The following is a 16,169-nucleotide window of genomic DNA, read 5'->3' as shown; positions in this document are numbered from 1 at the left end:
GAAGGGACTAAGGTGCAGTGCGTGATCATGGCATTAGAGGGGGCTACAACTGAATGGATGTTCACCCTCCACAATGATCATGCCCCGGAGTTGAGAAAATTTGATAGCGTCATGGCTGCACTTCATGGAAGCGCTTTGAAGACCCTCTAGCTGATTGCAAAGCCAGAGATCACATAAGGACCATCAACCAAAGTCGCAGGGGTGTGGCCAAATACACTCAGGAATATTGCAACCTGGCCTGCCAACTGACCGACTGGCCAGAAGATAACTTGATCAGATACTTCCAAAATGGGCTGTGATGAGGTCTACAACACCTGCATTTCCAAAGGTGCCCCCACACCTTCCATGGCTGGTATAGACTAGCAGAGGAAGTTGAAATCAACCTGGCTTGATCCACATACCGTCTGAGCAGTCGATGGCCCAAGCAAGTCCCTCAGGCACAGCGGCAGCAGGCAATGGCGTGTGCAGCTGGTGCATGGAACAGAGCGGAGGTGGCACATTCAAGAAGAGAAGCAGTTCTGGTAATTTTCGCTGCAAGAAGCCTGCAGCTGCCTCATCTTTTGGCGCAAGAAGCCTCCAGACAGACTGAAAAAAGAGGCGGCCACTGCAAGCATCTTGCAACAAGGGGGGGCGAGATGCGGGCTGGTGGGGAGCCCAGTGGCGACAGCTCACCCCTGGCTTGCCTTCCCTGGCAGCCAGCTGCAGGAGGAAGGTAAGGATGCATTGTATGGTAAAGGGAGCAGGGAGTGGCTCCAGGGCAAGACTGGGAATGGTGCATTCCCCGATCCGGTTGAGGCGGGCAGCAAGCGGGCAGTGAGCGGGTGGTCAGTGGATGACAACTCCGGGGCAAGGCCAGAAATGGGGAATGGTGCATTCCCCGACCCAGTTGAGAAGGCCGGCAGCTCCGGGACCTCAGGGAAAGGCCCCTGGGCCCCGACCCAAGGCAAAGGGTAAGCGGGCAGCATGCATTGCTTAGCTTGTGTGGTGAGCTGAATGGGTGAGGCGACTAGCAAGGAAATTAGCTGGGCCTGGTGGCTAAGGCAACATATATAGGGTGGGGGTGGGTGTAAATGGCTGAAAGGGGTGAGCGGCTGGAAGGGGTGGGTGGTGAACAGTCAGAAGGGGTGAGCAAGAACCAGTCCGAACTGGTTGAATTTCACCCGAGCGAGCCCATGAAACCACCCTGAAGGGAGTAGAAGTCGTAGAGTTCACTCCATCCCCCAAAGAGGGTGGGAGAACTCCGCCTGACTTGACTGGGTAGCCTGGTAGAAAGCAAGTTGAACTACGATGATGATCCCTTGTAAGTCATCCAATCAATCCTGTGACCATCCCCCTAAAACTGGTAGTTCAATCCTCAAGGTGAAAAGGGAGCCTAGTAGCCCTCCTGGACTCAGGGTGCACCAGATGCCTGGTCAACTCTGCCCTGGCCAAGAAATTGGGTGTGAGACTCAAACAACTTAAAGTATCCATAGCTTTTTACCAGCTGGATGGCTCAGTGGGAGGGTGGGGGCCAGCGACATTTGTTACTGAACCAATAGAGATGAGGATGGGTGCACACATAGGTCCTGAGCTTCATCATAGCCCCTAGAATGGAAAAGCCCCTTATCTTAGGACTGTCTTGGCTCTAGAAATGGCACCTCTGTGTGAACAGGAGGAGGGGGTGGCTAAAAATCTGGCTTGCTAACTATGGCAAAAAAGTGGCACAGTGGTTAGAATGCAATACTGCAGGCTCCCTCTGCTGCCTGCCGGTTGCCTGCAATTTGGAAGATCAAATCTCACCAGGCTCAAGGTTGACTCTGACTTCCATCTTTCTGAGATCGGTAAAATGAGGACCCAGATTGTTGGAGGCAAGAGGTTGACTCTGTAAGCGACTTAAAGAGGACTGTAAAGCACTGTAAAGTGTTATATAATTCAATAATACCCATTTAATAAACTCTTTCTGTAGCCAATCCAATCTTCTTCTTTAGCATTTAAAACATCCAATTAACCAAATAGTTCAAAGTTCTTATTTAGGTCTCTTTCTGCTCCGCCCTTATCCGCCAGGTGAAAGATCAACAAATCACCCCCTTTCTTTTTCAGCCCACTGTCACTCAATCTATTTTAAAAAGGGGCAGTTTTGATAGAAGTTAAAAAGTTGAAAAAGTTCTCACCCAGCCTCCACACTGTTTGTCTTCGCTCTTTCCCCATTCTTCTCTATTCGGGCTGTCACAGCCTTGGACAGTGCACAATGGCTGCCTTTTCTCCCCCGCCAGATTGAGAGCTTCCCCTGGATCAAACAAGGAGCTGGCAATCTCCTTGTGATCTATGAGGGTTTCCTCTCTTCTTCACCACCTCTTCAAGGTGGCTTAGGTCCGTTAGGACCCTCTGGCAGGGGGAATTCCATAAACCTCTCTAGAGCCCTGTAGAAGTGTCTGTCAGACCTGGAAGCCATCTTTTACCTTTGGATTTCAGGCCTGCCACATTTTCTACTGTGAGAAAATGGGAGGGAGGGTGATACAGAGTAAGGGTGATATGTAGCCGTAACAACATTCCTTCTTAGAAAGTCAAGGTCGCCTTGTCTCTGCACTGAGGTGGATGGAAGGATTCTTTCTTCATGGCAAGGATTGATTGGGCCATGGGATGGACATGTGGGTGCTGGGGCAAAGATCTTGAACTTTCAACTTGGTGGGGAAAATCTGGATGCCTTCAGATTTGGGTTTCCCCAGATGTGCCAATATGACATCTCTAATAAAATGGAACTTTGAGGAAACTCAAGCCTTGAAGTCTTCTTTAGTTGGGGGTGTTACTTGGAACCCTAACAAATTCGTGATGATGGGATCAATTGTTTTGCCATGATGTCAGCTCCGCCTCTCTGCGTTAATAAGTGTAAGTGCTATTGCTATGAAGGGGGAGGGGGAATGGGCAGTCAAAAATCTACCCCAAAACTGTAGCAGGCGAAGCCAAAAAGGGAGGTGGGAATAGTTGCCAAAGATCAGCCCCAGGGTGACCCTCAGGCCCCCAAGGAGTACTGGACTTACAAGAAGTCTTCAATGAGAAGTGGTCAATGCACTCCCACCCCACTGGCCAACTGACTGTCTCATAGAAACACAGCCATACACCTTCTCTTCCAACAGGAAGTCACCCTACTTGTTTTTCACGTTGAACTCAAATTTTCTGTATTTAAAAATGTGGGATTGGAAGTTTGTTTCGCTTTGCCTTTTTTGTAGTATGGCCTTGTACTTGTACTATTTTCAAGATAAGGAGATTAAAATATTTTGGGTGGAAAAAGGAGGGAGATATCTGTAGTTAAGCTTGCCACTAATAAAGAAAAAATCCACACACACTGTATTTGATAGAAACTTGAATATTGGTAATGTGATATTTCTCTTCATTTTGCTTCAGTTGTCTGGTTAGCACACTAGGAATTTTGTTGGACCTCTTGTTTTTTTTCCTGTCTGGAATAAATACTCAAGAGAGCAAAAAAGGTGTTAAGAATGATTTAATTGTGACCGTTTAGCAAGTACGTAGGAAACAATATGCAAGAAATGTGTGCAGCAATGTCAAAATGAGATGCCAAGAGCTGGAGATTCCATACTGAGGACAGAGGTCCTATGCAGGATTTAACCACACACCCACAGGAAAGGAAGCTGCCTTCAAATACTTTCCAGGAATGGGACTTACTTCCCATAGAATTTTTTGTTCAAAAGGAAAATAAGCAGGTTAACATTAACTTTTGCTCGGTCAAATAACTTCATGACAGCTACACCTTCGTATTGCAGCTGCAGCAGATCCTGAGGGGGAGAGAGAGAGAGAGAGAGAGAGAGAAGTTCACATAGTTTATATTTAATACATGTATAATTTGCTGAAACAGGAGCAAGCGCACGTGCTGGAAACCAGAAAAGCAGCCGCCCAGTGCGCATACGTGCACTGAAAAGATGACCTACCGGTTTCGGGCACGCACATCGGCCACTCTAGCACCCATGTGCATTTGAAGACCAGCTGGCCGGTGCGCATGCATGCACCGGAAACTGGAAGAGCAGCTGCCCAGTATGTATATGTGCAATGGGAAGATGAGCTTCCGGGTTTTGGATGCATGTGCACCAACCACCTGGTCTTCTGGTGCCCATGCACACATGAAGACCAGCTGGCCAGTGCACATGTGTGTGCCATAAACCAGACGATCATCTTCCCGGTGGGCATATGCGCACAGGGTGGCTGCTCTTCCCGTTTCTGGCACTCCCAGAACCGGAAGAGCAACAGGTGACAGTTCATGTGCCCGGAGAGATGGCTGTGCGTGCCACTTGCGGCACGTGTGCCATAGGTTCACCATCACTGATATATTGCATATATCACAATAGTATCAGTCACCTGTACCATGTGTTTGTTTCTTTTTGCAGGTTCTTTTTAGAGTAAAAATATTACGTAAAAGTGGGAGATTTTTATCTCAATATCTATTTGAAGAAAGAGAAAAAAATAGTTTTACAAAGTATCATTTTGGTTGTTCATTCATGTGGAAGATTTTGGCAGTTTTGTTAGGGATGTAACCCTAGGCTTGGCTTGACAATGTATATAAGCCATGATTGTAACAAACGTATCTGTTACTTTAAATGCTAAAGAGATATAATGGCTTGTTACCTCAAGCAGCCATAAGAGGGAGCCAGAATGGTTGTTATCTCTCTCTGTTTTGCTAGAAGTTGGTCAGGTGTATTTTGAGGTATTGTGGTTTGCTACTGTTTGGCTGTGTTGTGTGTTAGACTGAATATTGATAACTGACTGACTGAACTGTGTATGACTTGGACTGTTAACCGGACTCTGAATACCTCTATATTTCTACATAGTAAACCACTATATTTTTATACTATTCAGTGTCTCTATATGCTGGTTTGTGTGTGCTATGCCATATCACTCTCATTATGCTTCTCTGCATACTCGCTCTTCTAACGGGGAGCTTAATTACTTAACAAGTTTTCCAGAAGAAAATTTCAAGTTAATAATCTAAAACTGTATTAGTTGATTTAAAGTTTTCAAAATTTAAAAGTTTTAAGGTTTAAAAATTTAAAATTTGAGAATCCCTCTTTTTTGGTTGGTGGCTGTGGTTTGCTCTTAGCTTTGTTTCTACCTTCTCTGTTCTAGGAAATTATGCCTATTTTTTTTTATCCTTTTTTCTGTCTTTATGTGCTCGTTTTTCCACCTTGTTCTTTTTTTAAACTTGCTTTAACCTTTCCCTTGGACGGAGACCTGGGAACTTCATCTGCGTGCAAATGGGGCGCTTGGAAACTGACCATTGGCTTACCTGAAGGGGAAAGGACCCTTCAGGTAAGCCAATGGTCATTTTCCTGTACGTTGCTTGGAGAGTCCAAGCATGGGACATACCCAAGCTAAATGTCACTAGGGTGGGAAGAACCCAAGTCAAAAGTTTCTCTAGCAGCATGGATACCTTGAAGGACCTGTCTCCCAAACGCTGCTTCCGCTGACGCAAACTTGTCCAATTTGTAAGCTTAAACAAATTGGGATGGTGAAGCCCACATAGCCACTCTGCAGATCTCTTCTAAGGGCGCTTTGGTGGTCCAGGCTGCTGTGGACTCTCAGGAATACTGTCTTGAAGGTTAGGTGCTTCAGGTCACAGGTGTGAATCGGTTCAAACGGAGCCTCGACTAGAGCCCTCTCAAGTGCCAAACGACCAACTGCAACCATTGGAGCTCCGGATGTGATAGGGCCCCCTGGCTGAGAGAGACCTCCCCTGGAGGGATCCTCCACGGCTTGATGATGGCGAGAATCACGAGGTCGGCTAACCAGGCCCGTCTGAGACAGTCTGGTGCTACGAGAAGAACCTCCGCCTGTTTGCTCCGCTCGAAGGGACGACAGATGTTTCTCTGCCCACTTCCCCAGGTGTTCTGCCTCCACCATCAGGAACTTGGAATGAGTGCCCCCCTGGCGGTTGACATGTGCCTTGGTGGCCACATTGTCTGTTAACAGCATCACGTGCTGGCCCTGGATGGTTGAGATCGCCGTCGGACCACCTGCCCTGGGCGACCTGATTGTCCAGATGTGCCCCCCATCTGAAAAGGCTGGCATCTGTAGTGATGGTTAGGCAATCTGGCTTGCGGAAAAGACTGCCCTTGGCCAGTGCAGGAGAGTCCCACCACCGCAGGGACTGTTGGACCTTTGAGGGAACTGGAATTGGAGTTGGGGAGTTGCTCTTCTTGGCCCGTTGGTGGGGTGGAAGACACCATTGTAACTGTCGTGAGTGCAGCCTCACCCATGGTACTATTGAAAGACAAGAGATCATCTTGCCTTCGACAGCAGGACTATGGGTGCAGTCCACAAGGCTCTCACCTGAAGAACCAGTTGTCTGAGACTGGAGATCCACTCCTGGGGCAGAAAGACTTGGCAACCTACAGTGTCTATGATGGCACCGAGATGCAGCAACCTGGTGGTGGGTTTGAGATGGCTTTTGTCCATGTTGATGGAGAACCCATGGTCTTGAAGTGCTCTTATGGTCATCTGGAGGGCTCTGACCGCTTGCTGGCGGGACGGTGACTGGATGATGATGTCAGAATCTTTGTAAATGTCTTGGGGGCCGATGACAGGCCGAATGGCAGAGCCTTGTATTGATAGTGCGTTCCTGCATAACAGAATCTCAGGAACCTGCGATGGGCCTTGGGGACAGGGATGTGAAGGTACACTTCTCTGAGATCTATTGATGTTAGAAGATCCCCTGGCCTGATGCAGCTCAGGATCGACTGAAGAGACTGCATTTTGAAGCGTTTGTACACTAGGTGGTAATTCAATCTCTTTAGATCTAATATCCTCCTCTACCCTCCTGAGTTTTTTGGGACTAGGAACAGGATTGAGTAAAAACCTTATCCTTCTTGACCTGCTGGTACTGGCTCTATTCCCCTTATCTCCAGAAGGTGCTGGATCTCTTGCTCCATTAGGGACCTTTTGGCTGGAGAGGAGGGAGTGGGGCAGCGGATGAAGTGACGAGGGGGAGGGGAAATGAACTCTAGGGTCAGACTCAGATGGATTGTCTGAAGTACCCACTGGTCTGACATGGTCTGCTTCCATCGGACGTGAAATAATTGCAAGCGCCCTCCGAAGGGAGCTGTCAGCTGGCTGTCAGCGACGGAAAGGCCTGGAGCCTGATCCACCATGAAAGGGCCGCTTGGAGAAGAATTGTTGTCTGGCCCTGTCCAGAAAGGACTGATGATCCTGTGATTGGTCCTGTCCTTGATTGTATGGGCGGTGGTACTGCCCGGTGCTAGTGGACGGTTCTGAGGAACGAAAGGACTGCTTTCTAAAATAACCAGAGCTTTTGCGCTTCTTGGTGACCGACGGCATAACTTTCTTTTTGTCCTTGTTTTCGACTAGGACAGGGTCCAAGGCCTCCCCAAAAAGCTTCCCTCCTTTAAAGGGGGCAGAGGCCAACTTCCATTTGGACCTCATGTCAGCGTTCCAGTGGCAAAGCCACAAGAGCCGCCTGGTGGTGACATTAGAAGCCAGAGCTCTAGAAGCGAACTTAGCGGAGTTGAGGGTGGCATCCGCAGTGTATTCTGCTGCTGCTAAAATCTTATTGAACTCCTGCCACAATTTGGTGTCCCCTGCCGGACGTTTAGCAGATATCTGTCTGAGCCAGAGGAGAGAAGCCCTGGACATGAAAGACGCTGAAGTGGCTGTCTTAATGGCCCAGGCAGCCCTTTCAGATCTCTTATCCTCTGCTTTCAAGCCTTCGAATAGGTCAGGGGGCAAGACTGAGGAGGATGTAAGTGCTTGTACCGGAAGATCCACCTAAGGCAATTTTAAAAAGTCCTCCAGGGAGGCATCCACCATGTAGAGCTTTTTATCACTGCTACCAGGCATGGCTAGAGTGCCCGGTTGAACCCACTGTCGCTGCACTATGTTCAAAAATAATTTAGGAACTGGCACAATCTCCTGGGGAACAACAGTTCCTCAAAGAGTCCTTTGCTGGGGTCAGACGGGCCGGATCGGTGGCAGTTACTCCCAAAGAGGTGGCTGTTTTGGCCTTGCTCAAGATAGTCTTGAACGAAGCATGTTTAAACAACTCAGTTAAGGCTGGCTTATCCATGACAGCTCACTCATCCCTGGAAAACTCCTGCTCTGGAAGGATTTCCTCATCTACAGCTGAATCCTCGCTGTCCAGCGAGGAAGGGGGAAATGCGGAAGGGCCTCTGAGGGAACAGCCTTAGACGAAGAAGGCCTGGCCCTGCAATGTTGCTTGGCACATTGTTTGAGACCCTCTGCAATGCCCTAGGATATGGCCTTGACAATAACATCCTGCATTTCTGAGGAGAGGGCTGGCCCTTGATCTACATTAACGGCCTGGCGGGGCAGGGGATGTTGTATAGTCAGTGATAAAACTGTAGGAGAATCCTCTGTTCCTAAGGAGCAATGAAACAAATCAGCATTATCTCCCATGGATGGTCTAGGAGAGTTAGCTGACTCAGAGTAGCATCTGATGAAAATTCCTGGCCCTCGTCCTCACTCTCCGACTGTGGTGGGTCTTGATTAGTAGGAGCTGGGGCCTCAGGTGATTCCACTGCAGGAATTGGAGAACTAACCACCGGTTGTAGCTGGGCTTGTTCAGGTTGTTTCTCTGGTGCTTTTTGGCGCCTGGGGGTAACTTGATCTTGGGACTTTGCTGCTTTCTTTCCCCCCGCCTGGCTCTGTCTGCTGAGGGCCTCTGAGGCTGCTTTGCTAGCCTGCTGCTAGAAGGCCCCGGCTGTGTTGCCTTCTGATGGGAGTTGTCTGCCATTGTGTTGTGAGCAGGTGTAGTCTGGGCACCACTCACCACCTGGAACACAGTTGGGGTAGCTGCAGCTGCTGGTTCAGAAGCGGGAAGATCGCTGGCTAAGATGAATAATTAATGGGCGCCTCCACGAGGGAATCTCTGGCGCGAGAGCCAAGCCTCCCAGCGCGTGCAGATGTAACAGCTGGAGGGAGGCCTAGGGCAAGGACCAACACCTTGCTGTTGCACCTGAGCAATTGCCACTTAGTGGCAGGAACGGGACTGACCGTCTGATTGCCAGACAGAGAAGTCACGCTGCCACCACTCTCCAAAGCTCACTCTGAAGTGTAGGGAAAAAACATGGCAAAATTGCAAACAAAATGGCCACCGGAAGCTTTCCCTTACTCAAAATGGCCACTGTGATGACTACTGCTGGAGAAAAGCCACACCAAACTCAAATCAGTAAGAGCGATGGCGCGAACGGCTGGGTCCTTGCACAACTGGCGCCGAATGCTCAAATCATTAGGGACAATGGCAAGAACAGCTGGGTCCGCACACCACTGACTGTCGCGCCAAATGCTGAAACTAGCGCAAGTGGCTGGGCCCACTCACCACTGACTGCTGTGCTAATACAAAGGGCGATCACGGCGGCTCCCAAGCTTGCTCGCGTGGCCCAGCATGTCGGAGAAGCCGTGCACGCCTGGAGAAGCCCAGAACGAGCGCCGGCAACAAACAGAAGCCAGGAAATCAAAGGAAAACTTTAAAACAGACCTTATTTCCTTGCAGGATGGAAAATTTTCTGGTTGGAAAGTCCAAGATAAGGTTAAAAATTCTGTTGATATTCTGGAACCACTTAAAACGTGTCCATTGGGCTAGAACTGAATTAAAAAATCCGAGCCGCCTTGGTGAGTCAGAGAAGCGGAGCAGGGCACACTGCTCTTCCACTCTTCTCGCCAGGAGCAGCAAAGAAGCAGAGAGGCTGGAGAGGAGGCAGCTGACTAGACCTCCGAAAGGGAAGTCAGCCTCCATAAGCCCAGGGCCTGTGGAGACCTGGTGGGGCCAGGGAATAGGCAGGGTGGACGCTGCAGTACCTCTGCAGTCGTTTGTAAGGGTGAACGATGGCCTTGGTGCTGCAACATCGGCTATTTGGGGACTGAGTTGTAAGTACTAGGGGAAGGCTACATCGTAACTTTGAATGGTCGCTAAATGAACTGCTGCAACTGGTAGTAAGTAGCAAGTATTTTCTGGATTTAAAGCTCTCAACCAAATTTTCTACATTTGTTTCTACTTATTTAAAGGAACAGCTACAAACAAAAAAGTTAAGTATTTTTCATACAATGATTCAGAGAACACCTTCAATGGTAAAGAAAAGAAATCTATATATTTCAACCCTTGTGAAAATGTTTGCCTGAAATAATGTGCATTTAGAGGCTTCTGAGCCATTTCAATAGCCTCTCAATCACAATGTTGTGAAGAGGGCCATCAAGTCGGGGGAATCAAGCAGGGAACCTGAGGCACTCCGTGTTATCAACCCAGACAATTCTTCCGAGATGAGCAGCCCACCTGGCACCCGGCTTTTTCAGCAGCCCTGAAACACGCTAGAGAAGCCAAAAAAAGGATGGCAGCATCTAATGGAATATCCCTGGACATGGAAGCAAGCCAAGGAGATAGAAAGAAGCAAGAGAAAAAGCCTCTCTATCCTGCCGTTGAGGCTGGAATTGGAGGTTGAATAGGATTAGGGCACTTGCTCCAGACCCAAACAGCTCTTAATGGGTTGAGGCTCAGCTATTTGTTAGCCTCCAGGTAAGGAAGGGAGCCCATTTATGGTGCTTTAAGCATCAAACACCCAGGGACATATACGGCCCCCACTGCAGGAGTTGCACCCCTCATTTAACGGATAAAGATTTGTATGAAATGCAGAGGCATCCATTAAGAAGCCCAAGCAGGATTCCTCCAGGATTTGGTCAGCCCTCAGCTTAAGTTGTTTACTATTGATTTTTGATAACTTTGACTGTTTATTTTTAGCTTCTATTTTTGTTTTGACTTTTTTATTTGTTGTCTCCAACTAGACCCTGTCATTCAATTGATCAATCAGCTTTTTAGTATAAGTAAAAATATTTAAGGCTAAAAAGAGGCTAAAATAATATCAAATACAGGCCAGCATAGTGATAAACCAGCAGCTCCTGAGAAAGGCTCCCACCCTCCCACCACTCTGGCTCTTTCCTTCCAGAGAAGTGCCTTCCAAAGGCAAGGAAAGAGCCTCAAGCCATCAATCTAAGAAGCAGAGAAAAATAGGAGGAAGTCTGTCTCCTATCTCCCCACAGCAGAAACAACCAAGCTTCAGGATCCCCCCCCCCCCCCAAATCCTCTTCAGTGCCCATCAGGACAGGACCTCCTGGGACAAACAGGGGACAAGCCTCCTGCATTCCCCACAACTGTATCACTGATTTTCAATATTAAAGACCTATACCCAAATGAAATTTCTTATAACCCTAGCACTTATCTATTTCAGACCCAAAATATTTCCCTTTGGGTATTAAAATATATTATATAGGAGTGAATAAATATCTTTTCAAAATTAGAAATGCATAATGAGAATATTTCACTGTGACCAGTGATGAATAGCCCTGACCTTACAGTCTGAAAGAATAATTTCCCAGCTGGGTTGGCGATGCAACACATGATCTCACAAGCAGAATGGCAGGGGAACACTTTTTCTTAGCAAAACCCAAGAGGCTGATGGGTTACAAATAGGAATACTTAACAGATCCTACTTGCTTAATTCACATCACTTAGGAGAGACCTATGATTTGTCAACAATAACTTTAAATAGAAGAGTTAAACTTTTTATCATTGTATTATCGTTTGCCTGGCTACCTCAAACCAGTCGTTCTATTCTTCACCCAGATTTTATCTTACTTCTTTAAAAATCACTGCCAGTAAATGTTTGCAAAGTTAACATCTTCCCTACAGGGTTACTTGAAGAGCATTCTTTGGAGAGTGACCAAAACAGTAGTAAAGTTCATACCTGATAATGCAACATAAATGTCTCCATCTGAACTCCCATAAACTTAGCTTTTACTTCAAAGTCTCCCACTTCATCTGTTGGGCCAATTTCAAATATCACATTTTTAAACCTATTCAGTTGGATACACAAAGAGATATCACGTTATTCATATTAACAGAAATATTATCATACCTGTGGATAAAAACAAAATACAATTTACAAGTATCAACAGACAAAGACATAAAAGAATTTGGCTTGCCACAGATGTCAGCTAAATCGCTTTTCAATCAAAATCATTTCCCCCATTTTTTTTTATTTTGATAAACAAAAAACAGGAATTAAAATTGGCTGCTGGTAGAGAGGCTTGGCAGGCCAAACGCATCATTGTGGAGAGCAGAGATGATGGCTGTGGAGAACTAGGGAGCAGATCAGTTCTTCAGAACCTCCCCAGGTAAGGAGAGCATGCCAGAGGGTCAGCCATAAACCATTCATGCTTGAAGTATGGGAATCTGAAGTCCTAGTACAGGGGGCAGAGACGATATTGCTGCTATTACTGAAACATGGGTGATGGAAAGCACGCTTGGAACATACTGCTAGAATGATATATTATTTGTTCAAAAGCAAAAGACCCAACAAAAGAGGAAGAGGAGTTGCATTGGAATTAATACACCTTTACAGAAATACACAATACCAAGGACAAAAGCTTGCGATGGTATTTGTGCTTGCTAATATCCTTTCGTGAAGCCAGAATAAGGATGGTGCCCCTTGGTTTCTCAGGGGCTTTGATAATGATCACAGTCTCTTTCTGGACTGGCTGCAGGGACTGGGAAGACGGGGCACCACCTTGCCAGAATTTTTTCCTTTCTCCATGGTTGGTTGCAGTCAGTGAAGATGGGCAAGCAGGGGAAGAGGTCAGGTTCACAAGCCCTCAGTTGTAGAGAGGCACAGCCCATGATCCTTTCCCTGCTTCTCTTCAACAGGCAGAAGACATCTCCAGAGATCGAAAAGGTGGCACTCCACCCAAAAGAGCAACTCTGTCGATAGGCTGGTGGGGGCTATGGCTGGCAGGGGTGGAGTGGCGGCATCCACCTTTGAGAGGTCTGACGTGGAAGTGCAGATCTGGCAGCCACAGCTCTCATTCACATACCACATGTCGCTGCCTCTATAGATCACCCAGAAATTGTAACTGCCACAAAGGACTGCAGCCTGTACGTTGGTGAATTAACATGGTTGATGCCAGCAGCCCTGCATTACAGAACAAGGCTACTCTCATTTTCGGCCTTTTGGAAACTGCTAAAGACTAAATTGTCTTTGGGGAACAAATTGTTATTCTGGCTCTTACTGCCATCTAGTGGTTCCCCCCCCCCCACCTACGCTTTGCCAGAAGGCAACTGGACTTTCTTGCCTTTCTTCCTTTAAACGTTTAGCTTCTCATCCAAGTGACTTGCATGACTGAGAATCTCCATAGGCATCTAGTTGTTTATATCATCATTGATTTGTATGTTTTTACTCTGTCTTCAAGTTGTAAAAGCTAGGAGTCATTTTGTGAAATCCTCTAATATATAAACTGAATGAATGAACGAATCCAATGTCAACCGGATCCCCAGTACATTCTTTGACGCTTGTTTGCTCTCGGCTGCCATAGAAACGGAGAGTGGGGTTTATGTATTTGGGATGGGAAGCGTGCTGGTGCTTAAGTGTGTCTCCTGGGAATTGGAAGGAAGGTTTTTATTCATGAGCTACGGTATAGCTGAGTGAGATTGTTTACACTTCTCTAAGGCCAAGTGTCCTGGGACTCTGAAGTCAAGAAACACCTGCAGAGGACCTGTTCCCATAACATCTTACTGGATGTTGGTTGGACTCTCTGTGCTGGACCCTAGGGGGACGGATTTGGGATGATTTTCACAGTGTAACTTTTGTGCAGTTTTGCCTCAGATCTTGCCTGTTTTCCCTTGCTATCAGTTCATTCTTAGTAAAAATACCTCTTCTCTAAATAGCAATAGCACTTACTTACTGTATTTTTCGGAGTATAAGACACACCTTTTTTCCTCAAAAAAGAGGCTGAAAATCTGGGTGTGTCTTATACATCGAATACAGCGATTTAAAATTTCAGTTCTGCAGGCAACTGATGAAAACCTCACTTTTTATCACCAGAAAGGATGTTGATAAGCATGGACCATCCAGATATTGCAGTAATCACAGGAAGGTTTCATCTTATTTTTTGATTTATACATATTTCTTAACTGCCCATCTTTCTCAGAACAAATGTTGAGCAAATATTTGTCTTCTGAAGGAAGCTGCAAAATGCGCTTTGTTCCCGCAAAGGACCTGCTGAGGGCCTTGCGTATCTCAGTAAGCTTTGGCATGGGGCTCCATCAGGTTCAGGTCTTAACAAAAGGCTAAGCATCTGCCACCAGAAGAGGAAGAACACTGCTAGGCGCACCCTGGGAACTGAAGGTCAGGCCATGAAACAAGGCAAACTGGGTGCTGCCATGGCAGCAAAGGGGAAAAAACACTGATATTCTGGGACTCAGCGCTTAAATGGACTGGGACACAGCTGAGGATCATCTGATTTTCTACTGTGGAAAGAAAATTGTGGGGAAAAGCTGTTCAAGAGGGTTTCAGAACTGTGGCTTGAAACAACTCCCTAACCAATAAGGGCTGCTCCCAATGCAGAGCAAGCAGGCCAAGCTAGAGTTAAATTATACAGATCCAGAGGACCAGCACTTCCATAACTTGCTTTGTTGATACAACACCACACACACACACACACACACACAGACAGTGACAAACAGTCACATTCATTTCAGGCAGCTGAAAGGTTACACTGGAAGTAAAATATCATCTGGAACAATGGGAAAACCTTTTAGTCATGTCATGAATAGCAGACAACTTCTTCCTTGCCTAGGAATGGATCTATATCCATATAGGTCACAGAAGAGAGATTTGGAACCTTAGAGGCCTTCTAGTCCAACCCCCAGCTCAAGTAGGAGACCCTATACATTCTGAACCAATAGTGGTCCAAGCTTTTCTTGGAAATCCTCATTCTTACTATTTTTCCAGATGTCCCCAAAAGGATCTTATCTATTGCCTATCAACTCCCTATTAATGCCCCACTCTTTCATATCTTTCATATCTTTCGAGTAACAAGATTGGATTTGAAAATAGGACCACCATTCCAATTCTATCCCTTGCTCTTTTAGCTCTTCCCTCAATGTTAATCTTCCTTCTTTGTCTATTTTTATAGGTGACCTGTTAATAAGATTTGGGTGCAGCGTTAGCTTCTAATGTTGATAGCCAAATCGGAATCTTACTGTAAATTTTCCTCTCGAATTTATTCCATATTTCAAAAAAGCCTGTCTTATAAAGTGTCTCTGAAAATATTGATGTAGTACCTGTTTCCCGTACCACAAGAATGCGTGCCATCCTAAATGTCAATCATGTTCCTCTAGTGTTTGCATTATTTTTTAGTTCTATCCATTCCTTTACCAAGGTAAGCGTTGTTGCTTGGTAACATAATTCCCACTCTCGTATACCAAATTGCCCTCTTTCTTTTACATCTTGCAGAAGTTTAACTTTAATCCTTGGTTTCTTACCTTACCAAATGTATTCTGATGTCATTTTATTCAATTTTCAAAAATACTTTTTATCTAATTTTATGGGAATATTTTGGAACAAAAATAATAATTTCGGTAGAATATTCATCTTGACTACCGCTATTCTTCCCATGAAAGAGAGTCTCAAATGTTTCCACCTCTCCAAATCCTCCTTTATATAATTTATTAACATAGTTATCCTCTTTGATTGATATACACCTTGCCGTTATATAGATTCCTAAATATTTCATTTTTTTCTCAATCTGAATATTTATTCCCTTGGCCAATTCCTCCTCCAGCTTCTCCATCATATTTTTAACTATCATTTTAGTTTTGTTAATTTTCAGTCCGGCTACTTTCCTGTAATCTTCTAGTACCTCCATTAGTCTCAAACTCGACTTTAATGGTTCTTCAAAAATAAAAACTAAGTTATCTGCAAATGCTTGCAATTTGTAGACTTCTTTCCTAATTTCCAGACATTTTAGGTTTTTTTCGTATTATCCTTGGTAACACTTCTAAAGACAATATAAATAACAATGGGGATAGAGGACATCCTTGCCTCCTACCTTTCTGTATTTAGCTGACATCTGTGGCAAGCCAATAAATCCCTTATGTCTTTTTGTTTGTTTAAATCTGGGTCCTCATTTTATCGACCTCAGAAGGATTGAAGGCAAGGTCAACCTTGAACGGAGTCGTGGTTTTTTTTTTTCTTAGGATTTCAACGGAGACAGTACCAACAGAATGAAGGAATGGAATGGAACAGAATAGAATTAACAGAATTGGAAGGGACCGTGGAGGTCTTCTAGTCCAACCCCCTACTTAGCCAGGATATCCTACACTA

The 16,169-nt window shown here is 45.9% G+C and overlaps 1 protein-coding gene across 1 annotated transcript in view; it reads right to left on the bottom strand.

Moving 5' to 3' along the window:
* Positions 1-3,461: 3,461 nt before the first annotated feature.
* The window catches only part of IQGAP1 (IQ motif containing GTPase activating protein 1), a 116,996-nt gene continuing 104,288 nt past the window's right edge, over positions 3,462-16,169 (bottom strand). Inside the window, exons 37-38 of the mRNA XM_081964901.1 lie at positions 11,754-11,862; positions 3,462-3,770 (exon numbers count right to left, since the gene is read on the bottom strand). Coding sequence (XP_081821027.1) covers positions 3,657-3,770; positions 11,754-11,862 — 223 coding nt within the window. The 3' untranslated portion in view covers positions 3,462-3,656. The remainder of the gene's footprint in view (positions 3,771-11,753; positions 11,863-16,169) is intronic.

Source organism: Natrix helvetica, assembly GCF_964273705.1.
Source record: "Natrix helvetica genome assembly, chromosome: 12".
NCBI classification, from domain to species: Eukaryota; Metazoa; Chordata; class Lepidosauria; order Squamata; family Natricidae; genus Natrix; species Natrix helvetica.
Note: the sequence above shows the minus strand (reverse complement) of the source record. Positions and strands in the feature narration are given on the sequence as shown.